Genomic DNA, 27,917 nt, shown 5'->3' with positions numbered 1-27,917 from the left:
CCGACTTCCGGCGCCGTCCTTCCGGAGATGGGTGGTCCTGGGATCGGGAGGGGAGGCGGAGCGGAGGCGGGGCTTGGGGCTGGTTGAGGCTCTGGTGGGTAGGTGGGTTCAGACCGAAGGGACTACGGGTCGGCGTTGGGCTCAGTGGACTCGAACAAAGGACTCTCGGGCAGGGACTCGGCACGGCGTTTTCTGACGGGTAGCTGAGCGGCCGATCGCGGCTTCTCCGCCAACCAGTGCTGTCGCCGCGTGGTCCCAGTCGGTTTCTCCTTGGTTCCCCACGGCCAGCGCCGCGGTGGGGGGCCCGGCGCAGCGGCACCTGCTGCTGAGGGAACCCCGTGGCCCGCCCAGGTGCTCATGATGGGGCTGATCTTCGCTAAACTGTGGAGCCTCTTCTGTAACCAAGGTGAGAAGGATGGAGCTGCGCAACGGCTCGAATCCGAGGCAGAGGGTCTAGCCCCCGAAGGGGACAGCCGAGGGGAGACAGGTTTCTAGGTGGACACAAACGTTCTGAGACTCAGAGAAGTGACTTAGTCGAGGAGGTGGGTAGAAACTCACTATTTTAGGCTGGAAGAAGGTGCAACGTGATGGTTGGGAGAAATGGAATGTCAGAAGAGGGGGCATTTGGTGTCCCTGGATCCAAACCAAGAATTTGGGGATTTTAGCGAAGGAAAGCGGAAAGCACCTAATGATACCCGGAGGCACTTGGAGGGCCTTTTCCATCTCTATTAAGCATCCTAAGTCTTGCCCCAGGATAAGTGTCCACCCAGAAAGCAATCAACTTTTTTTTTTTTAATTACTAATGCTTTTTTGTTTTGCGCCCTGCTCTTTAAGCCAGTGCGCCTTCACGTTCTCTCTGATTTCGCCTGCTTTCCAGGACTCGGGAATGAGTTGTCCTATTGAGATACACCGGTTTCTGGAAATCTTCGTCCTAAACCCTTTATTCCTTTCTTCGATGTTGGAAAACGAAATGCTTTTGTTTCTATGTAGGATATTGCGTATCCGTAATTAGTCTAGAACTGGTTCAGAGACGTCTAAAAGTTGCAAGTCCAAAGGGCCAAGAAGTTGTAAAACCTGTTCTGAGTCAGAGTGAATGAGATGTGATGGCTTCTGAAGAGAGAAAATACCCAGACAGAAAGGGCCGGGAATAGGTAAAGTTTTAGTCATTCTTTTAACGGAGTGTTTTCTCAGAAACTGAAACCAGTTTTAAAACTCAAATAGTTTCATTTTGCATTTAATACCCGGGCGTAATAAAAGCCAGTGTTTTATGATGATACCAATTTTTTACTGCTAATGCGGTATTTTTTCTCTGGATTTAAGAAGTTATGAACAGAATGAAATGGTTTTAGTCACTTGTTCCGTAGGTCGATAAGAATACTAAAATAGCCTTTTTCAAGGTTACAAGTTAATAAAGATAGATATATGCATACGCATATACACGTATACGCATATACATGTATACGCATATACATGTGTGTGTATAAACGAAATTACTGCAGATAGCACTTACCAAGTGATTTCAAAGTGGCCAGAGTTTAACTCCATATAGATATTATCCATAAATTTAATACATTTTTTTCAGTAGTTTATATTTTCTAATTCTTGTTACATGAATTTACTATGTAAAGCAGCTTTTTAAGACATGTTTAAAAGTATAAAGATTAATAATCACCTGCTTATCTTTTCCCATAGTTTAAGAAATAAAACATTACCAAAGTCGTTGGTTCTCCCTGTGTAACTTGTCCCATTCCCTTTTCTCTCCTCTCTGTTTTATTACTGTTGTTTATCTTTTTGTTTTTTGTTTTTTTAGTCTTTCTTAATCAGACTAGAAGGGAATGAAGGATGTAGAGGGAAAATTCGGCAGATGATGAAAGACATTCATGGGCTACTTTTGTAGTCACATAATTGTTTAGTCCTCGTAAATCCCCATTACTGTTTAGAATTTTTCTTTCCCTTTAACTTCCTTGTTGAAAATTTAGAACTACATAGTGGTTATTCTGTCATTTTATTCCCATTTATTCATGCAACTAACATTTAGTCATAGGCCATAACCCAGTCATCAGAGTTAGGCCTAGCAGACGGCAAAGGTTAAAATACAGAAAAGTTACATAGTTACTTGCTCTCAAAGTACTCAAGAATCAGTAAATGAGACAGATTGGGGAAAAAAAGATGCAGCATGGTAAATTATTTCACAGGTATGTATAAAAGCATGGTGATGGTCAACAAGAAGGAAGTGATTGATTTTTTCTCAGGTGGTTCCTGGAAGACTTTACAAAAAAAGGTATACTTGAACTTTAGCGGTAAGTAGGTGTTTACAAGGCATGCTATGTTATTCTAGGCAGAAGGACTAATACGCAAATGGGAGAGGAATGAAATAGTTTGATGCATTGAGGGAAGCTGAAAATAGTTTAGTTTGGCTGTATTTTAGTTTGCCTGTGGGGGAGTCAGAGGAGATGAGGTTGGAGAGGTAGCTAGGAGAACCAGATCACAGAGGGCCTTGTGTGTAGACTAAGACGTTGAACTGCAAGCCATGGGAGCTGAGCCATTCGAGTTTGGTCATGTATGTTGTTTTTAAAGCAGGGGAATAATGTGATCAGATTGATACTTTAGTCCTGTATTTTTACTTTCGATATGTATCACCTGACAATCTCAGCATTTTCCATTTTTACCACTGTGACACATCTAATCCAGTGATACTCAAATCACTCAGTCTTGGTCACATAGTATGCCCAGTGCCCCACCTCAGATCAGTTAAATCAGAATGGGGTGGAGCGCCCTGGGCATCAATGCCAAGATGACTCAAATGTACAGGCAGAGTTGACGACGGCTTATATTACCTTAAATACTCCTTTCCCTTATCTTTCTTACAACATTTTTTCCCTGTAGTATTTTAGAGCACCAAGCATCTTCTCATAAATTTGATACCTTTCTGGGAATAAGTATACTAAAGCATGTATCGTCTAAATAAAGCTGTTACAAACTACGTTCTTAGTCTCTGTGATTTTGTACTGCTTGATTTTAAGCTAGAAGACTGATTACTTCAATGCACTTATCAATTGAAGGAAATAATTTCAAATCTGATTATCTTTGCAGACATTATTGTATATATCTTTGTGTTTGTTTATGTGTGTTGTACAGGCATACCTCAGAGATACTGTGGGTTCGGTTCCAGACTACCAAAATAAAGCGAATATTGCAATAAAGCAAGTCACACAATTTCTTTTGGTTTCCCAGTGCATATAAACGTTATGTTTAGGCTATACTGCAGTCTATTAAATGTGCAATAGCGTTATGTCTAAAAAACAATGTACATATCTTAATTTAAAAATACTTTATTGCTAAAAATTGCTGTCATCTGATAGCACAGGGTTGCCACAAACCTTCAATTTGTAAAAAACGAAATATCTGCAAAGTGCAATAAAATGAGGTTATGCCTATATAAAATACATACGTGTATATCTATCTTTAGATTCACCTCAGAAGTTGAGCGTTCCTTTTTTTTAAACTTCTTTTTAAACTTTCACAGACCTTGGTCTTTTTCTGTCTGTTATTTCTTGTTTTATCCAGAATTAAGAATGAATGGAATATGATTTTAATTGTAGTTCATTTTCAGAACCAAAAACAATGACATTTTAACTTAATTTCATTATCTCATTATTTCTTTCTCATTGGTGAATTTCATGGTATCATTTTGAGCACTGATATCCAATTTGTATGTCATCGTTATTGTTCTTCACTTCTGATGGCTTACATCTGATGTCTCCTGTTAGTATTCTGCTCTTAATTCTGTTCTTTTTGCTAGTTTCAAACACACCAAACTTAAACTTACTACTGTCTGCTCCCTGTTTTCCAGAACGCGCTTTATTCATACCTTCAAATGGTTCAGACTTCTGATCAAATGTCACTCCTCAGAGAGCCCTTTCCTTCCTTGACCACTCTTACCTCCCCAACATTCAGTCTCTATGTCTTAACCCTTTGTTTTTCTGAGTAACGTTTATCACTACCTGTAATCATATAAGTTTATTTGTTTACTTGTTGTCTGTTTCAATAGAAATAAACTCTTTGAGGCATGAACTTTGTCTTATTCGCTGTTATATCCCCAATACAAAAGCTTTTGTTCAATTTTTTGTTTTGTTTTTCAAACATAAAAATTTTATATCGAAGTAACACATACATATTCTTTTTAAAAAGTTATATAATGCTAAAGTCTGAAAATGATGTGTGTTTGTCAGATCTCTTTAATCTCTTAACTTTTTTCCCAACATATACTTCCACATTTCTGGATAATATACGTATGTGGAAATTTTAAACATTGTAATTTTTTTTTTAAGAATTGAGATATAATCAACATATAACATATTTTTTATCCCAGTATAGTATTTTGGCTTAATCCACACTCTATCTTTTCATTTTTGTGACTATAAAGTTTTGTTACTACTGAGCCACAATGTGCTGTAATTATGTTTCCCTTTTTTCTACAGCTTTTTTCCCCCTAGAGGACATAATCATATCTCATTGCCTTAGTTTTCTTTGTACATTTGGCTAAGTCATTTCGTGCCATCCAAAAGCTCTCTGTACAGTTTCCACACATCACACCTATCAGATGATTTATCCTTCCTACCTGCCCCCTCAGTATTCCATCCTGCTCCAAATTGGACCCGTTTGTCCTCTGTGCCTGCCACACAGCTGTTCTGGACTTGTCTTTGCTATCATTCTAGGAATTTCCTTTGCTTTTCTGTTTTATTAGAACTTACGTTTTTCTTGCTTTACCCTTACTTTGATGAAGTACATCCTTCAGAAATTTCCTGCAAAGTTGCCCAAAGTGGTCATTTTTTTTGTGATTCCAAATATCTGAAGATATATTGGTCTGTCCTCACTTCTGATTTATAATTGGGCTGGATATAGTTAAGTTGAAAAGGTTTCTTTCAGAATTTTGAAGGTACTGTCATTGTCCTCCAGCTTCCAGTGTTGTTAAGACCAGTATCATTCTTTTTTGATTTTTTCCCTCTCTTTGTAGTAGATATTAGAATTTTCCATTTATCCCTGGTATTTTTAAATTTGAAAGAGGTGTGCCTTATTGTGTCTTCATTCATTGGACCTTTTCAACACAAAGTTGCACCTTTTTCCATTGTAGGAATTCTTTCCTTCCTTCATCCCTCCCTCCCTCCCTCCCTTCCTTCCTTCCTTTCTTAAATTTAGGATTTCTTCCTCTACTTTTCTGGAAATCTTATTGGTCATATGGCACTAAATTGATTATGAATTATCCTTTTCCATTTTTCTGGTTCTTTTTTTTTGAGGTCTGGGATATTTCCTTTGTCTTCCAATCCTATTGACTATTTTCAGCTATCATAATTCTAATTTATAAAAACTTTTTATTTGCTAAGTTTTTTTATTCTTGTGGCGTTGCTTCATAATGCTGTCTTCTAAGTGTCTTAGTTTTTTTTTTTTTTTCTGTTTCTATTTATTTTTATATTAGCCCTTCACACTGGAAGCTTTCCCCATAGATCTGTTATAAGTAATTCCATGCATGAATATACCACAGTTGTCTATTCATTTGCATCATGATGAGTTATAATATTGTGAAACTGTTAGATTGTTTTCTAAAGTGGTTATACCATTTTTATACTTTCACCAGCAACATTTGAGGCTTCGTTGCCAGTATTTTAATTTTAGCTATTCTGTTGGATGTGTACTGTTATTATCTCATTTTGGTTTTAATTTGCATTTATGTGATGATTTTGGGGTGTTAAACACTTCTTCATGTGCTAATTGGCCATTTGTATATCTTCCTTTGCAAAATGTTCAAATCCTTTGCCAGTTTTTTTTTTTTTTTGGGTCAAAAAAGTTATTCTTTATAATTATTTCTATATCCCAGAATTGAGTCTTTTGTCAGATATGTTTTGTGAATATACCCCCATCCCCACCCCCAGCCTGCAGCTTCCCTATTCATTTTATTAATGGCGATTTTTGCTGAGTGGAAGTTTTTGGTTTTGGTGAAGTCTAATTTCTCTATATATTATTATTATTTTTTAAATTAATTATTTATTTATTTATTATTATTTATGGCTGTGTTGGGTCTTCGTTTCTGTGCGTGAGCTTTCTCTAGTTGCGGCAAGCGGGGGCCACTCTTCATCACGATGCGCGGGCCTCTCACTATCGCGGCCTCTCTTGTTGCAGAGCACAGGCTCCAGACGCGCAGGCTCAGTAATTGTGGCTCACGGGCCTAGTTGCTCCGCGGCATGTGGGATCTTCCCAGACCAGGGCTCGAACCCATGTCCCCTGCATTGGCAGGCAGATTCTCAAACACTGCGCCACCAGGGAAGCCCTTATTATTATTTTTTTTTAATGGCTGTTACTTTCTGTGTCCTGTTCCTTTCACCTAGAAGCTTTAGCTTTTATGCTTAGGTCTGTGAGCCATCTCAGATTATTTTGAGGTTATGATGTGAATAGGGGTTGGGCTTCATTATCTTTTTACACGGATATCTGCTTGTCCCAGTATAATTTACTGAAGACTTTTCTTTACCAGTGAATTACTTTGGAGTTTTTGTTGAAACTCAGATGATTCTTATCTCTAGACTTTCTCTTCTCTTGCAGTGACTTCACGGTAAATTTTAAAGGTGGTGTCAGTCCCATCTTTGTTTTGTTAAATCTTTTCAAAGAAAAGATTTTAATTTTCTCTATTGTTTCTCTGTTTTCTAATTTACTAATTCTTGTTGTTTATTTCCTTCCATCTGCTTACTTTGAGTTTGCTTTACTCCCCTCCCCCCACCTTCTTAAGGGTTAGCTGGGTGTCATTGTTTTTCTTTCTTTTTCCTTTCATATATAAACATCATTGTTTTTGTTTCTTTTTCCTTTCATATATAAACAGCTGTAAATGTTCCTCTTAAGTACTGCCTTAGCTTTATTCCATAGATTTTAATATATTGTATTTCATTCAGTTGGAAACATTTCAAAAATTTTTTCTTTTTGATTTTTTCTTTGAACTATGGCTTATTTATGAGTGTTGTTATAGTTTCCACATATTTGTTTTTCTTGATAGATTATTTTTGGTTCCAAATTTAATTCCATTGTGGTCAGAAACACGCTCTGTAAGCTTTCCTTTCTTTTTCCCCCCCCAAATTTATTGAGACTTTCTATAGTTCATCTAAATGGTCTGTTTTGGTGCATATACCATTTGCGCTTGAAAAGAATGTGCATTCTGCATTTGTCTGCAATGTTCTATAAATGTTTATTAGGTTAAGGTGGTTGTTAATTTTGTTTAGATATTTTATATCTTTATGTGTATCTCTTATAGAGAGCGTATGTTGGGATCTTGTTTATTTTGTCTGGTGTGAAATTCTCTCCCTTTTAATTGGAATGTTTATCCAATTTATTAGTGTGCTTAGATTTATGGCATGGTGAAATGTTAAGGTATACTGTTTTATCATTTGTTTTCTGTTTGTCCCATCTGTGTTTGTTTTGTTATTACTCTATTCTTCCTTTCCCACTTTCTTTTGGGTTGACTGTTAATTTTTTTAAGAATTCTATTTTAATTTATTTATTGACTTTTTAAGCAATTCCTTTTCACATTATTTTTATGGTTCTTCTAGGGATCGCAACATGCGTTCTTACCTTTTTGCAGTCTACTTGGAGTTAATAATGTAACACTTGTAAAGTGTAAGAACCTTGAGACTGTATATGTAGTTGAATACTCTCTTCCCTTGTCATTTATAACCATACAGCTTACATGTTATTTGTATTGTATCTACATATGTTATAAACTGCACAATACAGTGTTATAATTTTTGCCATAGACAATCACATGTTCTTTAAAGTTTTAAGAGAGGGTAAAATTTTCTCTTATATTTACCCACATTACTATTTTTCATGTTTTGAATTTCCATCTTGTGAATTTCCTTTCAAGCTGAAGAACTCTACCATTTTTGTGGTGTGGTTTTGCAGGTAAATGAATTCTCTTAGTTTTCTTTTATCTGAAAATGTCTTTTTTTCCCTTCATTCCTGAAGTGTATTTTTGCTGAAAATAGCATCTTGGGTTGATTTTTTTTTTTTTTTAACTTCATAGGCCTGTAATTTCTTTATCTGTAAAATATGCAAGGTGGCCCAGGTCAGTAGTTTTGTGCATTTTTGGAGACCTGGGTTCCTCAAAGTTGCCATATAGGTAACACATTTGTTGATGAAGAAGTGGGAGAGAAGGAGTAGATCTCACGTTCTGCAGTCTCTTCTAAGCTATGATATTTTATGATTCTATAATTAGTATAATATAAGACAGAGTTTTTTATAGCTCTCCTTTTTCTTTCTTTTTGTTCTTTCCAAGAGGCAGACTGCTCCTCGTTGCTGTCCAGGCCTTCAGGTTTCAGGTTGTGGCATCATATCCTCTGACATTTTACTACCTACCTATTGCAATAATGCAAACTTATTTTCTGTAAATGCAATATTTCAAATTTTGTCACCAGATTTGGCATAGGGCATTTTTATTTGTTTAGTTATATAGCTGTTTACATACTCTGTTCACATTGGGCTTGTTCTCATTATATAACAATTTTAGTGCAGGTATTATGTATCTAGAAGGTAGCAATCCCTATTTCATGATATTTGGGTGGCTATCTTATATCTCAAAATTAAAAGTTAGTCATTTTGTCATACATTTTAACAATATCCAATTTTAACATGATAAAATAAATGTTAACATATTATTTCACAGTTTATTAACACTGCCAATATTTAGTGCTTCTCTAATGCTTTTCTCATGTTAGTCTGTTTTCATTGTAAAACTACAAATTCTATTTGTTTGGTATCTGTACTAAAACTACAAACTGAGTTTATAAAAGAATTTTTTTAATTGGGTAAAGGGAGAAACTTTTTTTTCTTCTACTTATTTTTTTTGAAGTTCCTTTTTCATCATTTTTCTTATTAGCCATTTAACCTGTATTTGTCTACAAGCAAGTGAGCTTACTAATTTTCTTTGAAGCTTCATCCTGTATAGTATTTATGTCTTTATGCCTTCCCTAAAAAAAAAAAAGAAAAGAAAAGTAAAGCCAGCTTTTAAGGAAATCCAAGAGACTAAACACCAAAGCCAAGCCAATAGAGAAACTTATGTGTAAACACTTGGTCAAAATTAAACAAAAGCTCTGTGATGGGACCTTTTCCTTCATTTGATGTAAATAAACTTGCTTTGTGTTGGGCTCTGGAGATGCATCGTTAGTAACACTGGAAATACTCTTCTCACACCTTTTTTGTGAGGAGAGGTGCAGCTTGGTCTCCTGGAAGAGATTTCTCGTGAAATAAGATGCCCAAAGTGACCATCTCGTGGTTTGCAGACATACTTTTAAAACATTTGGATTCCTTATAACTGATTCTTACGGTAATGCTTAACCCAAAATTATTCAGCTATCCACAAATCGTCTTAAATTGTACACACCCCATCCCCAACACACACATTCCTACCCCTAAGCGTGGTCAGCCTATTACTCTAACATCATATTTTTTTTCATAATGTTATTGGAAAACATTGGGAAAAAGTAAATTTTCTATAATTACATTTGTGAAGTCCGTTCTAAATAAAGAATTTAGTATTACCCATGTTATAGTTTGCCCTCTTTAAGGTTAACTGAGAAATAACTGTTTCAATCCATCAACTAAATATTTTGTTTTCATGGAGAGTAATTTGAAGAGTTGGAAGTTAAGAATATATGGCTTACATATACATATTGAGGAGCAGTTGAAGTTGTAAAAGTATACAATTGTATAATTTTCTCCTCATAACTTTAGAAATTTCAATTTTAGTGAAATGGAAATCTCTGCTTCCTGCTCTGTAAATAAAAATGATGTTAAAACGTTTCATGTTCTTCTCAGTGGCAGCAATTCATAATTTGACCTTTGGCATAAAGGCTTTCTCACCTTAATTTGAGACTGACTTGAACCATAACTGATATATTTTGAAAGTTTTTTTTTTTTTTAACCTATTAGATAAATACATAATAAACCATCTTTCCACATCTGCTTTAGTTAATTATGACAGGCAAAGGAAATTGTTTTTATCAAAGCTACTCTATAGGAAATCACTCTGTTACATAGCTTAGTTGATCTTTTGTGTTTCAGTACATAAAATAAGATTTGTATATGGCCTGTTGATTATGCCCAACCAGAAAGACAGCAGTACAGAACAAGCACCCCTGTGTCATGTTTTTCAAGCGTGAGGGCCCCCTTTTAACATCAAGTAATATGCACTACTGTGTGATCGTAGTTATGCTTTTGGTATGTATTGATGTGAAAATTTGATAGAGCACTGTGATTCAATGATACCTTCAAGAAACTTTATACTTGATTAATCTAGACACCACTTGGGGACATTTAAAGCAACATATTAATTTTATTTTCAATAAAAGGAGAATATGTGTCACTTTCCATATTTTTCTCATTGTTCCTTGAATAGGTAAAAACTTTACTAACATTTGTGAACTGAATGAAGTCTTTGGTCACTGACATACTCAAGTAGCCGCTAAGTACAACAGAGGCATTTGAAAAAAGAAGGAAGAATTACAGTTGTGCATAGAGTACAAACAGCTTTTATTTTGTACTTGGTTTTTTAGTAAATGCTCTTTGAACTTGATTTTACTCTTATTGTATAGATAATGTTAAAGACATTTTTCAAAGAAAAGATTTAAAATAAACTTCTGGTTATTTCATGCTTTTAAGCACTTAGCTGTTCCTTTATTGTTAATGGTGCTTTTTTATATAAACTCAATTTTAACATCAGAAGATAGGTCTCAGTTTACCTGAAGGATAGATATACATACCTTCATCATAAGACAGAGTTGAAATTTTGTGTTTTGTCTTAACCCCTAACTTTCCTATCAATGAGGAGGAAAAGTCACCTTAAAAAACCTTAAGTTAATCAAACATTTGAAACTTTAATGAAATTCATACTCTATCTACATTCAGGGTTTGTCATTCCTGACTTAGTTTAAACTGGGGACCAATCTTTCAAAATGATGCATTATTTATGAGTTTTACCATCACAGGCCTTCAGTACTGTGATCATCATTATAATACAAATGTGAAGCCAGGGGCAGGCATGTTTGAAAATGGCCCTGGTGTTCACTTGAGTTCAACAATGATGGTACTATCTGGTACTATCTTGCCATTCCCTCCTCCCAGCAGGAGTATCTGCACCCAGGTTGAGATTACCTTTATACTAGTGGCTTCCTTCTCAAGCCGCTGGGACCACGTGGTCTCCAGATCCTGGATAGGTGGAGTTTCCAGCTGTCACCAAAATTTCACCAAAATTTAGAATGTTTGTTCCTCCACTGATAAGAGTGCTCTCATTCTTACACTGTAAGGGACAGAAACAGGGCAACACTTCGATTGGCTCCATTAGAAATTAGGGGATACAAATCAAAAGAGTCAGAAAGAGAGAATGATAGTGAGTTATAATAAGCAAACAAGTTTTATTTCTTTTTTTACAAAGTAGCGCCTGCCATAGTGAAAATAGCCCTTCCAGAGGACCATGTCATTTGTCCTGCATTAGTATAGACAGTGCCTACAGCATGCAGGTCATGAGAAGACAGAAAGATGGTTTGTCATATAAGAACTTGTCTGTGAACTATGGCTCCTCTTTTTGATTGATGCAATATTGATACTTTAGGAATATCAGCTGATATTTGATCAGATGTATAATCAGAATTTTGATATTCATTAGAGGTTAACAAGAGCAGCAGGGATCTGGTATGAAATGTGTCAAATTCACTACAAATCAGTTGATTATGTGCAGAGGTTCTTATGGTGACTTCCTTGCATACCCTGCTGAGTTTCACTAGTAACTTTTTTTTTTTTTTTTTTTTTTATAACTTTGTTTCAGGCATTGAAATTTTTTTTTTTTTTTTTAATTTTTATTTATTTATTTATTTTTAATTTATGGCTATGTTGGGTCTTCGTTTCTGTGCGAGGGCCTTCTCTAGTTGTGGCAAGTGGGAGCCACTCTTCATCGCTGTGCGCGGGCCTCTCACTATCGCGGCCTCTCTTGTTGCGGAGCACAGGCTCCAGACACGCAGGCTCAGCAATTGTGGCTCACGGGCCCAGCCGCTCCGCGGCATGTGGGATCCTCCCAGACCAGGGCTCGAACCCGTGTCCCCTGCATTAGCAGGCAGACTCTCAACCACTGCGCCACCAGGGAAGCCCTCACTAGTAACTTTTTAAGCATTCTGTCCTGGGGAAGAGGAAACTTCAATGTATTCTGTATAGTTTAAAATCTAGAAAAGATGACCTCTGAGTTCTAAGGACGTTTCAAAATATCTACCAAGTAACAGAATAATTAGATGGGCCTTAAAAATCCTTATGAAAGAAATGATACTTTTAGCCCATGGCACCAGAGGGAACTGAAGAGGTTTTGTTGTATACAAAGAGTGGAAAGAGTATCTGCTCAAAAGAGTTATAAAACCCAGATTGAAAAAGCCTTGAAGACTAAGTAATTGCTTATTTATCTGTAAATTAATGGAAGGAATGAAAACTGGTTGAAATTATGTGTCTTATTATTGACAGGGAAAACTCTTTAGTTTTATGTTTTCAATTGTATTTTAAAGTGAAAAGAAAAAAATCTTGGTACATGTAGGTTGGAAAACATCTGGCTGTAAAAACAACTTGATAAAAAGCTAATCTGATTGGTAGAGAGGGCAAGCAGGTGTGTAAAACACTTTTTTTTTTACTTACATTTTAAGTCATAATTTCTCGTCAAGTTTAGTATTTGGGTTTTTCCCCCCAAACTCAGCAAAAGTGACAGAGTTCTCTTGTGCCTCCCTCTTAGCCATCTCCCTCATTCTTTTATAAGAGAGAACATCATAATAGATTGCCTCACTTAAGGCAAGTAGCCTTGACATCATGAAGTTCTCTTTATTTCTGGTATCTTATTCCAGGAATAAACATCCAGTGAATGATTCTCATTAGAGAGCTAACTAATAATCATTGTTGAAAGCATGTAATTGAAGTATGCAGCAGTGTTAAATGCTTATGGTTTGCTTTCTTTTTGTAGAACACAAAGTAATTATAGTGGGACTGGATAACGCAGGGAAAACCACCATTCTTTATCAATTGTAAGTATGGGTGTTTATTTAAACAGTTTTTATTATTTTTGTTATTGGAGCTAATTTTGTATCATTAATGAGATACCATTATAATATAATGGGAAAACTTAAACACATGGTTTTGTGTTTTACCAAACACAAAATTTATTAAAAAGTGAGTAAGGTAAACTGCTGTATGTTTGCTACAGTCAAAAACATTCATCTTTTTCCAGCCTTGAAAGAAAGAATTAATATTAAACTAAAAATAAATGAAGCACACATTCTAGTGCTGGAAGGAAGGAATAAAGTACATTTCACTTAGTTCTTCCCCCTCTGAAGTCCATGTAAATAGATTGATACCGATCTAGGAAGCTATTGCTACTCTCCTGACTAATAGTTCTGGAATTCTTTAACATACCCAGACTTGTCAAATCAAAAGAAATGAAGATCGCCCCTGAAAATATTGCTTTGGTAGCTTGCAACAGGGAGAGGCTTAAGACTTTCAGAGAAATACATTAATACTTCAAGGGAATTTTTTAACAGCCACTTGTCAGACAACCTCCCATTATCCTTTCAGTGCCAATGAAATGATCCTTGTTAAACAGTGGAAATGGATCTGTGTCCCAGGCATTTAACAAATAGTTATAAAATACAGTGCTCCACTGCGTGCTTCTTATCTCTTCCCACCTCATCTTAAGTACATCAGCTGACAGCTCTCCAGAAATACTTCAATTAAGCAGTACTTAATGTTTTTTTCAGCTACTCTGCTAAAAAGCCACGAACTTATTTATGGCTTGTTGTTTCAGAGTTGAATAACTACTTGTTTTTCTTTAAAACATTCATTCATTGGCCATTATGTAATTTAATATTGACACAGCCTTTGGACATTAGAAATAAACATTTCAGAAACCTGTCATTGTTGAAATAATTTTGCACACAGCTTCAAAAATACATATATTAAACCCAAATGAGAGTTGCAAGCTTCTTCCAACATAGTACTGACATGTTATAGGCAAATATGTATTTGTTGAATGAATTAATGCTTAACCAATGATTATGATAATACATGTGATATGAGCATCAGTGTTCTAAATAAATTTTCATTTGCCCATAGACTGTAGTTTTGGTTAATAGGCATGCACTGATTTTTATGGTTGAGCCAAGTGTCTTTTCTCACATAGAGAGTCTTTAAAATGATAGCCTACTATTCAGTGGTTACTACTCTGCAAGTGTTGATGACACAGTCACCTGGAAACTTGCTCTTTCAGGATGGGGGATTGGTTCTGCTCTAACTGATAACAGGGCATGGGGTTATTGGCATTTTGGCCACGAAAATGCAAACTCACACCACACAGTTCCCTTCTATCCAGATCAAGCCTGTAGTTTATTCCATTAAAAGAACAAAAAAACTGCCTTTCTTCAGGAGTTGTTCTTTGTCTAGGTATTTGTTTGCACAAATGTTCTCCAAGGTTCTAGTCTTGTTGCTAGTGATTACCATCATTCGTGCAGGTAAGGAAGATTGATTCGTATAAAAATAGAGATAAAACATGCTTCAGTTTCTCAAGATTTACAAAAGAGTTTTTATGGTGTCTTTTAACAGCTTAATGAATGAAGTGGTTCATACATCTCCAACCATAGGAAGCAATGTTGAAGAAATAGTTGTGAAGAACACTCATTTTCTTATGTGGGATATTGGTGGTCAAGAGTCACTGCGATCATCCTGGAACACGTATTACTCAAACACAGAGGTATACTAAAGTTACTTCCGAATTTGAATGAAAAGAACTAAGGGGTAAACCCAGGAGATAGATAGGCTGTACATAAGGCATAGTGACAGCTCCCTTTTAATAAGATCGTTTTTTGTAAGGAATTTGAGGTTTTCAAATAAAAGAAAAAAGGCAAGTCAGAAGAGTAATGGGAGCTATTATTAGTGGAGTGCTTACTGTTGTCAGGCTCTCTCAATTCATCCTCAGGGCAACACTATAATCTCTCCATTGTTGGAGAAAGCGGACACTAAGATAAATTATATAACTTTTCCCAACTTTATAAGAGGCCCTAGTTAGTTAGAGGAGGAATAAAATATTTTAAGAATAATTTAATATAGGATTTTCAAATAACATGAATTGCACATTCAAATTTTTGGTGAGATTATAATTAAAAAGCAAATGATTTGCAAGCCATCCCCCTAGCATTCTCTGTCACTTATTTTCATCATTGGAGTCAACCTGGGGAACAAATCTGGAATATCTTCTATATCTGTTTTTATTTCTTCTCAGATTTTTTTTTTAAACCATGCAGTGCTATTGAGAGAGGTTTATCTTCAGGAATACTAATGCACAATTGCATCTATAATTTTTCTTTTCAAAGAGGTACACCAAACCAATTACTTTTTCTATAATGAAACCTCTTAAAACTTGGTTTTTTTTTTTTTGAGGGGGATTGCAGAGGAGGTGGAAGTGTTGATGCAAGGAATTTTTGGTGAATAAGTTGCCTTTTAAAATAAAAAACATGTATTCCTCTAGATTTATATTGTAATAGCCTACGTGTATGTGTGTATATATTCCAGTGCAGTGTATGACTGGTCAAACCAGATGGCATATCGTAGATAATCAGCAGCTGTGGCAGCACTTAATTTTTTTTCTATTTGCGGGGGAGGATAGGTTGGTAAGCTAATATTTATGGTTATAGGTTAGTTTAATATATATTTCTACAGTAAAATAACGTTCTGAAACTAAAATGTGTTAGAGAGTGAGGGAAGAACAACATTTTAGCATAACTGTTGTTATTTTTCAGAGCTCAGAATTAACCCCAAGTGTGAAAAGAGCAGTTATCTTTGGTGAATAGGTCAAAGTTGGTTCTAACTGATCCATGTATATTGATAGCATTACTAAATGGTAGTTTTTTGAAATTATCAACACTCTAGAAGATTTCACATGGGTCCAGAAAGACATACATTGTTAGTGACGCCATTTATATGAAATGTTCTTATAAACTATTTCTACAAGAATATCAAAATTACTACAAAGATCCTTTGACCTTTCATGTAGCACACCAGCATGGCACACAGCATTTGCAGTCTTAGATTCCAGGTAGGGATCTTATCTATGTGGTGTTTCTCCGACCACTTTGTTCACCCTTCTTATCTTGCTTCTTAAATTCTTTGCATGGAGGCATCATCCAAAAGCTGAAATGTCTCCCTTTTAATACAGCAAGTTACAGTTGTTGACTAATTTCTGACACCTTCCTCTCATTAATTTAGAGTTACTTCCCCATATTCTGTCTATTCTGACTTTGCCATGTTTCTTATATTTATCCCCTCTATTTTCTTTCCTTTTATCTCTTTCTAAGCCCTTGTTAGTTTATATTCAGGTTACTCTAGTTGTCTCTTTCCCTAATTGTAAAGTCATTTGAACAATCTGATTCTACCCTTCCTGTCTGTTTATTTTACTCACTCCTCTTCTATAACCCTCAAAACCACTTAATCTCATTTCTTAACTTTTTCTTCTGCATAAAATTTTCAATTTAGGGGCCCTTTCTCACTGTATCTTCTTATTTTTCTTATCAAAGATGCTTTATTTTGAATGTGTAACACACCTTTTTTCATTTACACCATTACCAATAGCTTTCTCCTGTTCTCTTTGCACTCTTCTTTAATTTCACCTGCATCTTCTTTAGAGTATTATTAACAACCAAGTATATATATATTTCTATTTAGCACATTTTTCTTGCCTTTTTATTGTTGATATTTTATGTAAAAATGTCTTATTCATTAGTTGTTTTAAAAATGTGTTTCTCTTTTTCTTTGAAACTAACTTCTTTCTAATAGGCAGGAGACTGTCTTAAATAATTATTGTTTGCTTGAATGACTACAGAGTACTTTTAAGTTTTAGTGAAAGAATAAATTACTGTGACTTTCTTTTTAAAAATTACTTTTTTTACCTGCATTTTAAAATAAATCTTAGTACATATTAGGGCATATTGTATATTCAAACATCACCTTTTCCAGCATGGTTTTTATTTGTTGAAGTTTTGAGTTATTTTTCTTATTAACATTTGGATTTTACTGCTTGATGTGATTCAGTATAATATAAACTCTTTATGATGAAAAAGCAGTGGGCCATTTTATAGTGATGATGTTGTCATAATAGAAAGTACTTCTAGCACTTAGTTTTGCAGAAAACTTCAACATCCTATTTAATTTTCTTTCTTTTTACTTGTCTTCTAGTTCATCATTCTTGTGGTTGACAGCATTGACAGGGAACGACTAGCTATTACGAAAGAAGAATTATACAGAATGTTGGCTCACGAGGTAAATTTTGAAAAGCAAACGTAAAACAAATGGAGTAAGATATCTGTACACTGGTTTAGCTTTTTCACAAAGATTAATGTCCTCTGCTGTTGATTATTTCATCATTAACAAAGTTTTATATATCAAATTGATTAAAGTCATGAAGTCAAAAATTTGTAATACTTTTTCAAACTTAAGATAACCCAACACATTAATTTGGAGACTAATACCATTACTGAAAATATTTTTCTAAGTTAGAACTACTTAGTCATGCCTTTAAAAGTCTGATAAATTGAGGCAAGAGAAAGGAAAATTTAAGGTTTTTTTCCTCCCTACAGTTTATAATAACTGAAAATTCTTTAGTGAATAATTTGGGATCATTTAATTCTAAATAGTTCATATATATGAAAGACTTAGATAATAAAACACATTCATGCACCCACTAGTCAACATAAGGTATTAATTATCTTATGAGACCTCTTCAGTCTGATTTCCTTCCCTTGTCTCTCAGAGAATGCTAAAAGAATTCCACCATCCTAAAAGTAGTGATTATTATTCCTGTGCGTATTTTTATATTTTTACTACATTTTTATGTACTTGTCAGTTCTACAGAATATTATATTTCATGTTCATAAAACTTTGTATGATGGTATTGTGTGTGTGTGTGTTTGTGTGTGTAGTCTTTTTGTAACTTGGTTTTGGAGGGTTTTTGCACAACACAGTGATTTATCCATGGTAGTACGTACAACTTTAGTTCATTCCTTTTAACAACTACATAGTATTTCACTGTAAGAAGATACCACACTTGATCTGTTCTTCTATTAATGAACATTTAAGTTACTTCTAATGTTTTGATAGTATAAACAATTCTGCAGTGAACATTAATCACTGAGCTTAGGTTGTACAAAGACTTTAAGTAGTAAGTATTGCCCAGCCCTTACCTTCAGTACTCTCCTTTAAATTTTGGAGAAATTCTGTAGTATTTGGCAGTGTATACTGTATTTGCCTATTAGAATATTGCTCGTATAGTTTTAAGTCATTATTTCAGATTCAGGTTTATTTTACTTTTAGTTTGACCCATTTGGCCCAATAGTAGAAAAATAATTTTTAATATCTAGTGTATATTAATCTGTCTTTGTTAGAGTAAATCATTAAATCATGGTTAGTTGAGGTCATTTATTTTTATTTCAACAAAATTTTTATATTACATAGTAGTGCCTGATTATTTTAAAGTAGAGAGATTTCATTATAATTGTTCAGTAGGGCATATTTTATCCTCCTGCTTCATTACTTTAATTTGAATTGTGATATTTCACATATTAGAAATATTTCATGTTGATTGCAGGATTTACGGAAAGCTGCAGTCCTTATCTTCGCCAATAAACAGGATATGAAAGGGTGTATGACAGCAGCTGAAATCTCTAAATACCTCACCCTCAGTTCAATTAAGGATCATCCATGGCACATTCAGTCCTGCTGTGCTTTAACAGGAGAAGGGTAAGTACTCATCAGTGTGAGCGGAGGTATGACTTCTTTCAAATTTCTTGCAACTTTTTTCGGCCAACTTGCTTTCATCTTTGAATCCTGTTCCATTTTTGTTCTTAAAGATAGATTTTATATTGTGTCTCAGGCTTACAAGGTTGGAATAATTTTAGTCAATTACTATTGTTAAATTACAATTTAACAAAGTTACTGACAAATTTTTTGTAACGTTTAGTGTAAATGGAATGTTTCACCAAAAAAGGGCAAGAACAAACTTTTGAATTAAGTTTTCACAATCTAGATTTTCAGTTGTTGTTCATTTCTTGCTTTTATCATTCACTAACTGGGAAAAAACTGTAATGTCACCTGAATGAAAGAGGAAGCTTCAAAAAAATTTCACGTTTTCTGCAAGGGCTTAATTAAGCCTAAACTCCCAGCTTTCCACAAGAGTGCATCTTCTTTATTATCAGGAGTCATTTTGGGAGGCATGCTTCTAAACAACAAACATTTAAGATAAACGCCATTCTAATGTATTCCTCCTTTCCTAAGAATTTGAGTTTGGACATAGTAGGCCAAGGAGAACCCAGTGTGTTATATATGGTTTACCCAGTTTATTTCTAGGAACTTATTTATCTCCAAGTCAAACTGACCTTCTCATTATTTCTCATACTAGAAATAGCTTGTAATGTAATAGCTGTATGTTGACTTTTTTGACCTGTACTTTTAAGACTAGGCCATAAGCACTCCATTCTTTAGCATTTAGGAGAGTAGGGTGAAATTCCTGCCATCTTTCTATTAGTGGTTTCAGTTTAGTTAATTTTTTAAAATTTTTCATAAATAAGCATTTATTTATTAATAAATCTTAATATTAAACATAAATACTCAGTGCTAGCGCTGGGTTCTGGGATCATCAAAATGAATAAGATCTCATCTGTATTCACAGTCTGATGAATTCACAGTCTGATGGTTCAAAAAAGGGAAACATTACAATAGCCAAGACATGGAAACAACCTAAATGTCCATCGACAGATGCATGGACAAAGAAGATGTGGTACATAGTACTCAGCCATTAAAAAGAATGGAATAGTACTCAGCCATTAAAAAGAATGAAATAATGCCCTTTGTAGCAACATGGATGGACCTAGAGATTATCATACTAAGAGAAGTAAGTCAGACAGAGAAAGACAAATATCATATGATATCACTAATATGTGGAATCTAAAATACAATACAAATCAACATATCTACAAAACAAAAATAGACTCAGATATAGAGAACAGACTTATGGCTGCCAAGGTTGGGGGGAGGGGAGGGAATGAGAGTTTGGGATTAGCAGAGGCAAACATATATATAGGATGGATATATATAGGATGGATAAACGACAAGGTCCTACTGTATGGCACAGGGAACTATTATATATTCAATATTCTGTGACAGACCATGGTGGAAAAGAATATGAAAAAATTTATATATATGTATATATCTGGGTCACTTTGCTGTACAGAAGAAAGTAACACAACATTGTAAATCAACTATACTTCAGTAAAATTAAAATTTAAAAAAAAGGGGAATCAGTCCAGACAGAGAAGTGTCAGTGTAAAAATGTATACTGCATCCAAATATTGGTGCCTCCATCTTCTGGCCATGGAATGGCTGTAGGTCTTCGCACAAGTTTCCAAGGAGGAGGACCAGGGAGGCGCATCACATCAGGATCAGCAGAGGCCTGATCTGGGCAAGGTGGCTGCAGCGTGGGAGACCCCCGGCTGGTCACTCAGCCACGCGGCCACCATTTTCTCCCGCATCCATTCACCAAGCCACCAAGCACGCGGTGCGACATCTGCCATTCCAGGCGCACCTCGCCGCTGGGAGCAGAGACCCCCGAACCCTGAGCCCCCAGTTTAGTTAATCTTAAGGCGGGGGTGGGATAGTTATAGTCTTAATGGCAAAACCCCCAAAGCTGTATCTTCAAGATGAGACTAAAGCAGTTTCCCATAAATCTCAACTGATTAGTACCATTTTGTTTATATAATCTTACACTTAAAAAGTCTACTTATTATAGTGTTACCTGAATGTTGGCAGTTAAATGTATGAATAATTACTGTAGTACCAACTTTTGCGTAAGACTTGAAAATAATAAGTATGCTTTCAATTTTTAAGTATAAAGTTTTTCATTTTGAAAATACCTTTGTCTTGTGTTTCAGGTTATGCCAAGGTCTAGAGTGGATGACCTCCCGGATTGGTGTGAGATAACTTTTTGCTCGAAAGAGACTCTCTATTTATTCTGTGACATGAACATTTTTCCTAGTACCTTTGGCTGCTAAGGCAGCAGCATGTTTAATTTATAACAACACAAACCTCTATGAGCAACACTTGAATCAAGTGCAGCTGAACTGGAACATAAAAGATTTTTTCTTAACTTTTTTTTTAATGCACTAATCTTCAGTTGGATGAACATAATGTATAACTATTTTCAGCAACAGAATTCTTCTGACTGCTTATTCTAATTATTCAACGACTGCCTTGTAAGAAATGTTTATCATATGTTTAATGTTTTCTGAAGTATTGTAATAACTTTAATGACCAGTTTCTTTCATTTCTTGACTGCCCCCTCCCCGCACCAGATAATTACTGGCTTGACAGACTAGTAGTGGAAATTATCAGGTACTGTTTGCAAACTTACCCAGCACTAAATATTTGCTCCCTCTGTAAACTACTTATCATTTGGACAGAACTTATTGTATATGAGAAAGAAATATGCCTAGAAGATATATATATAAGGGGGAGGATGAAGCATCATGAGAACTGCCTTTAAATGAGTTAATGTCCCCCACATTATTGCAAGTCATGGAATAATTTTAAGTTTCTATTAGCATGGAAATTAAGTAGGCTATTTATCTAAAAGAATTAAGTTCACTTTTCTGCCTGCAGCACAGGATTAGTTTTGATTAAAAACTAATCAAAATACAATACTTATTTCAAAGCCCAACTTTGATAGTAAATATTTTGAATAAATCTGGTATTTTTAAGAATGTCACATTATTCAATGCATATATAACAATCGGAAGTTACTAAAGCATACCAGCACTAAAATTAAGACACTTGGAATATATTTTACTATCAATTACAAACAACTTTATTATCAGCAAAAATTTCAACTATTCCATTTGCAAGGGGCACCACATCTGCTTTGGGCAATAGCTAAAGCAGGAATACAAGCAGTTCATTTTATTTCTTAGAATTTGAAATTGTATCTATTACAGCATTTCTACCACCAGCAGTATATTACTTAAAAAACCATATGGCTTTCCTTGAATTTGTTTGAGGTTGTAGTGTAATACGCTTGAAACAACTGACATTTGTATAATTATGCCTCATGTTCTAAAATCTTTTGCTGGATAATAGGAAACTGCTGAATTTAACCATGGCTTTTAGAATCTTACTGTGAGACTCAAGTTTAATACACTAACAACTTAAAAATTTTTTAAACAGTTAAAAACTCATAATCTAGCAAAAGTATACTTATTGGATAGCATTAAAACATTTTCAAGGCAGTCGTCTAATATGAACAATAATCTAAATAGTGCATACCTTAAGAGGGAGGACAGGTATTGTAATTTTGATCCTCTTTATTTCAAATGTGTGATTTTGCTATTATGAAAGGGATAAAACACATACATAGAGAATACTACTTTATTTTTACAGTATTTTTCTTTCATCTGGGTCAAAAATAGGATTCAGTGTTCATAAGAACATCAGTACCTGTTCAAAAGTAATACTTTAATTTTAATATTTTTTATCATAAGTTGGTTTAAATTTTGCTGTTTTCAGTTATACTTGATTTATTATATTTAGTCTAATTAATTTAGTTGAATGTGGTAGCATTTTTCTGATTTCTGTTTAGTGGTAGCACACCCTGGAACTGGAAATGACCAGAGGAAAGCTTTCTGGGCTTTGGGAAGCAGTTGTTCATTAACCTTGTTCTGAACCTTTTTCTTAGTGATTCTATACCAGGTAGAGGATAAATTTTGTTTTTAATATAATGCATAATCAAGAACATGAGAGAAAAGCAGACATGAATCAATATGGATGCTTTGTGGTGTGTATGTGGTGGTGGGGCAGGAGAAATTATGATAGCACACTTTGCCAGAATTTCTATCTTGGTTGTATAGTTTAGCCATGAATACTGAGGATAATTCTCTGAATTCTGTCCTGAGAAAAATCATATTTAATATTCCTGTATTTGTTGTTATGAAATCTTTCTTGTACCTAATAAGATTGGCTGGCTCCATTTTCTTCTGTCAAATTATATGGTTATTTTTTTATATTACCGCATCAGCATTATATTGAAAGTGTTAATAGTTGATTGTATTTTGTCAAACTACTAGTATAAACTCAAGTTTTCAATTTGATTTTTAAAATACAATTTATTTTATTTTCTAAATCCTTTTTGAAAAACAGTTTGTTGTGTTTGGATTAGAAATAATTTATGTTAGCTGTGTGTTGAAGATGAAATCAACATCCAACTAGGTTTTATGCCAACGATTGGGAAAAGTTCGTTAGAAAATTCATGTAAGACTTTTTAAAAGTATTTTATAGGTTCTCATTAGATATTTCCTCTTACAGTAATATGAAAACTGATTACCCTTTACTCCAAGAGAATATTTTGACTCAAGCACGTATCTAACACTAAAGCATTGATTCTGACATTTATTGAAAATCAACCAACTATAAGATATTGTCTGATGAAAAATGTAAATTTGTGATTAGTGCCTTTATTCATATTTTGAGATAAGTTCTCAATTTTGTATTATACCTGTTCTTTAGAAGTCATATTAGCAAGTAATTAATTTAACAATGAAATAGTTTGGCTTTCACCCTCCCCAATCAATCCTTCAATTGCCTAGCGAAGTTTCTAATAAGTGGTGGAAAGCAGGGGATCCACCCATGTTACTTTCGGGAGATTATTCTACATTTTGTTTTTAATTTGAAGATAAAGAAACTAAATTTTAACAAACCTTTTGTTATAACTAAAATGTAACTGCTACCCTTGTAAGTTCAAGGCATTTTTCTTAATTTTGAACATGTTGCATTCTTCATATTTACACCCATCTTTCTTATTGAAGCCCATCTGAGAACTCTTTTAGAATTAATAAGCCCTTTTATATGGGAACATACTGCATATTTTGTATTGTTAGTGTAATTTAATTCCTTAAAATTTGAAATAATATATCTATAATCTATTGAATAACACGATTAAATACAAAGTTTTGCTTTTAGGTTCTTTGGTAGTATGCTTAAAGGTATAATTTTATTCTATATTCATTAGAGGAATGATAATAAATTGAAATTTCATTGTTAAAAATCATTTTTAAAATGGATGCTACTTCTGTAGCTGTAGTCATTTTGATTAAGCATAAATTAACTTTCATTATCTATAGCATAAAGAGAAAATAATTATTTTCCTATGGAAACAGTGAGTGATATAGGCAGTGCTGTAAACATTATTCTCTGAAGAGTTATGGGGAGTCACAAGGCAAAGAAAATTTTAAAACAATAAAAGCTTTATTTTTAAAAAAATATTTTTGATGTAGTATCCTAGGACAAATTATAAATGGAATTGTCTCTGACTAGCACTCATTTAATTCTTAACTATGTAAAACAATACCAGTAGAAAAATGTACTGGTATCATACCTAGAATAGATGAATTCCATTGACATTTATCTTTGAAGACCAACTTAATGAACCTAACTTTTCATCTATGGCTTTGGATCCAAAACATTTCATATCTAGTTCCCTTCTAAAGGATCTTTTATATTTTGTCAGGGTAAAGTCACTTCAAGATACAGCATGATGACTTGTATCTAGTGGAATATTGTGCTGGCTATCTAAAGAAGTAGGTTTGAATCTTAATTTGGCCGTGACCTGTTTTACCTTAGACAATTACTATCGTTCATGGCCTTCCTACTATTTTTCCCATACTGAGGAACTTAAACTAGAGCACCAACACATCTTTTGGCTTTAAAATCCTGAACCTTTATACACTACTACTAAAAACTAAAAAACAAACACAAAAAACAAAAAACAAAAAAAACAAACCAAATGAGGGAAAGACATGTAATATGAAATTACATTTATTTTTATCTATTATTTGATTCCCACCTCATTATCATTTCATTTAGTATATGAATACAATCAAATAAGAAAACAAAGCATCAACTAGTAACTGCTACTCCACTTAAATTGAGCTAATAGTTACTGACAATGCAAATAAGAAAATAAGCCATATTGCTAAGAAGATGATATTTAATCTACTTATAAAACACCAGTGTATATTGGAAATACTCTCTTCTAGAAAATATCTTGCTTATTTTCCTGGCTTTTACTAACTGGATGCAAGTGGTTAGTTTGTTCAGAGTTTATTGGCTTTAGAGGCTGCCCCAAGCTCCAGTTCTGTTTGACTTTCCAGTACTGAAAAGGATAGTGCAGTGAGGATGTCAATATTTTACAAATGTCTGTATAAATCTGAAAGTAGTTTATATTCAAGGTTAGTGTTTTCAGTAATGTCTCATCCTTATTCATTTAGCATTATTGTGACGACTGAAATCTAAAAGCCAGTTTCCCAAAAAGTATTTTTTAAGAGTTTCAGGTAACCAGAGCTAAATAGAGAAGGCCAATAAAAAAAAATCTTTTTTCAGCTACTTTGTTTTAAATTTAAAGTAGAAAAAATATTGTGTTCCACAGACCTAAAATCAGCTTTAAATGTATAAGGTCTAGTGAAATGTTTGGGAAATGTTAATTGGAGGTTTAGAGGCATACCTAGAAACAAAAGTCAGAGAACTTGAGAGTAAAGATTAATATGAGATAAAAAATCTTCAATAGAAAATTTGAATGAAAACACTGAATTGCCCCCATTCAAGGACTTAAAATTACTAGAAAATTCAGTATTTTACTATAGAACTGGATGGCCTATATTATTTTTAATGTGACCAAAGGACTGAAGACTGATCAGGTTTCTAGAATTTGGGAGTGTAGTCAGAGAGTGGCACCTTTTGCATTTTTATAAACCAGTAATCTACCTTCTTCCCTAGAAATGGAGAAATAATAAAATGTGCTGTGCATATCTTTTGGAATAGAAAACAAAATTCTAGAAGAATGGAAATGTTCTCTTGAACAAACTTGTAAATTTTTAATTAAAAAATTACCTCATTTTTCAGTCCATAAGGTGCTTTGCTCCAGTCTGTGGGATGTTGCACAATCCCATAAAAATCCCCTTCACCCAAACTGTATTTGAAATATGCAAAATTCACAACTAAGGGATAGCATTCCTTGGAGATTTTGTTTTCTTTTACTCTTGTTTACCACTAGCAGGGCTAACATGGTGTAGCAGATCCACATACTGTCTTCATTAAAGCACATGGGCAAGTGCATAGTCAATATTTAATCAGTTTAATTAAAATCAAGTAAGGGAAAGGAAAAACTCTAAAATTTGATTGATTTTATTATACTGTGAATATATTTCCATCAGTGTTGGTAAGATATCAAATGACTATCAGTTGGTGTTGGTTATGTTTATAATTTATTTGCATATTTTAGCCATTTTCATAAGAGACTATAATCATTTTAATCTTCTTACATTTTCCTTCAGGAAATGCAGGGATTCTACAGCCCCTATTTTGTTCTCTTGGAGTAAACTGTTCAGTGTAGTTATGAAAACTTTTCATTTTGACTTTTTTAAAAAGTTGAGCTGCTATTTCATTAAAAGTGTGAAATAAAATGACGGTTATGATATTTCCAATTATGTAATAGTTATAAATTTTACCCTATTCATCTATTGTACAGAGCATGGTTAAAAAAACAAAAACTAAAACTAAAAGCAGTTACAGCCTTGCTCTTGCGATTGTTCTATCAGAACATAATGATTATAATTACACATTGCCATCTTAATATAAATTGGTGCTTTAGAGCATTAAAGAGGAAACAGCAGGCCCTATATACTTCTTGCCTCAGAATGTAAAACTACATTAAAGTGTCTATTTATATTTATGTTCATTTCTTAAGGTTTAAATACAAATTATTGTTATCCATCAAGCTTCAGGCTTTCTGCAAACACTGTAACAATATCTTAGCTAATCAGCTTGGTCAAATGAAGATGGTGTTAATAAGGCCAAAATTATGAATTGGATCTCTCTGGGGGCCCCCTGGTATCGTACAGAGGAAAAAAATGTCTTTCAGAGCCACAAACTGTGCTTCTTAAACCCAACCAAACAACTGAGATGTGTGCTGTTGGTTCAATATATAAGCATTAATAAAATTAAAAGAACAAACAAATTAATGCATTCACATCATCACTTCTTGAAAGTGGTTCAAAGCACGTTCTTCTAATGGTGGGTTGTTGAAAAGACATGTTTTAAATTTTTAATAACTTTATTACTGTCATAAAATGCTTCTATATGTTAAGTTTAGGTTACTGGTACTCATAATTTTTTACTTCTGCAATTATGCTGTAATGAGTTGCTTGCATGCCTACTTACCCAAGTGAAAGGATGCTGTTTGCTCTGGAATGTTCATCTTTTAGACAGGTTTTGGCTCATTTGCAGTCATGGTGCAATACAGTGTAACATTCATTTGTTTTCAGTCAACAGTTTTATTTTTGTCATAATAAATAATTACTTTTCCAATATGACGTGAACCGTGTTTTTTTTTTAAGATAAAATTTGTTTTAACAATCTTGCTGCAAGTGATAGAAACTCACCTAGGCAAACAAAGAGAGGAATTTTTATGATTAAGAATGAGGTGGGACTTCCATGGTGGCGCAATGGTTAACAATCCGCCTGCCAGTGCAGGGGACATGGGTTCGAGCCCTGATCTGGGAAGAGCCACATGCCGCGGAGCAACTAAGCCCATGCGCCACCACTACTGAGCCTGTGCTCTAGAGCCCACAAGCCACAACTACTGAGCCCACGTGCTGCAACTACTGAAGCCCGTGTGCCTAGAGCCCGTGCTCCTCAACAAGAGAAGCCACCACAACGAGAAGCCCGTGTGCTGCAATGAAGAGTAGCCCCTATGTTCGGTTGGAAGCACAGGTAGCAAT

General features: G+C 34.4%; 1 protein-coding gene across 1 annotated transcript; it reads left to right on the top strand.

Annotated features, from left to right (window-relative positions):
• Positions 1 to 57: 57 nt before the first annotated feature.
• ARL5B (ADP ribosylation factor like GTPase 5B) lies at positions 58 to 27,509 on the top strand. The gene is made up of 6 exons (XM_036843781.1): positions 58 to 406; positions 13,025 to 13,085; positions 14,656 to 14,803; positions 17,281 to 17,364; positions 18,689 to 18,840; positions 21,027 to 27,509. The coding sequence occupies exons 1-6, from the start codon at positions 358 to 360 to the stop codon at positions 21,073 to 21,075; spliced, it is 543 nt and encodes a 180-aa protein (XP_036699676.1). The 5' UTR covers positions 58 to 357; the 3' UTR covers positions 21,076 to 27,509.
• Positions 27,510 to 27,917: the final 408 nt, after the last annotated feature.

Source organism: Balaenoptera musculus, chromosome 2 (genome assembly GCF_009873245.2).
Source record: "Balaenoptera musculus isolate JJ_BM4_2016_0621 chromosome 2, mBalMus1.pri.v3, whole genome shotgun sequence".
NCBI classification, from domain to species: Eukaryota; Metazoa; Chordata; class Mammalia; order Artiodactyla; family Balaenopteridae; genus Balaenoptera; species Balaenoptera musculus.
This window is presented reverse-complemented; position numbering and strand designations above follow the sequence as displayed.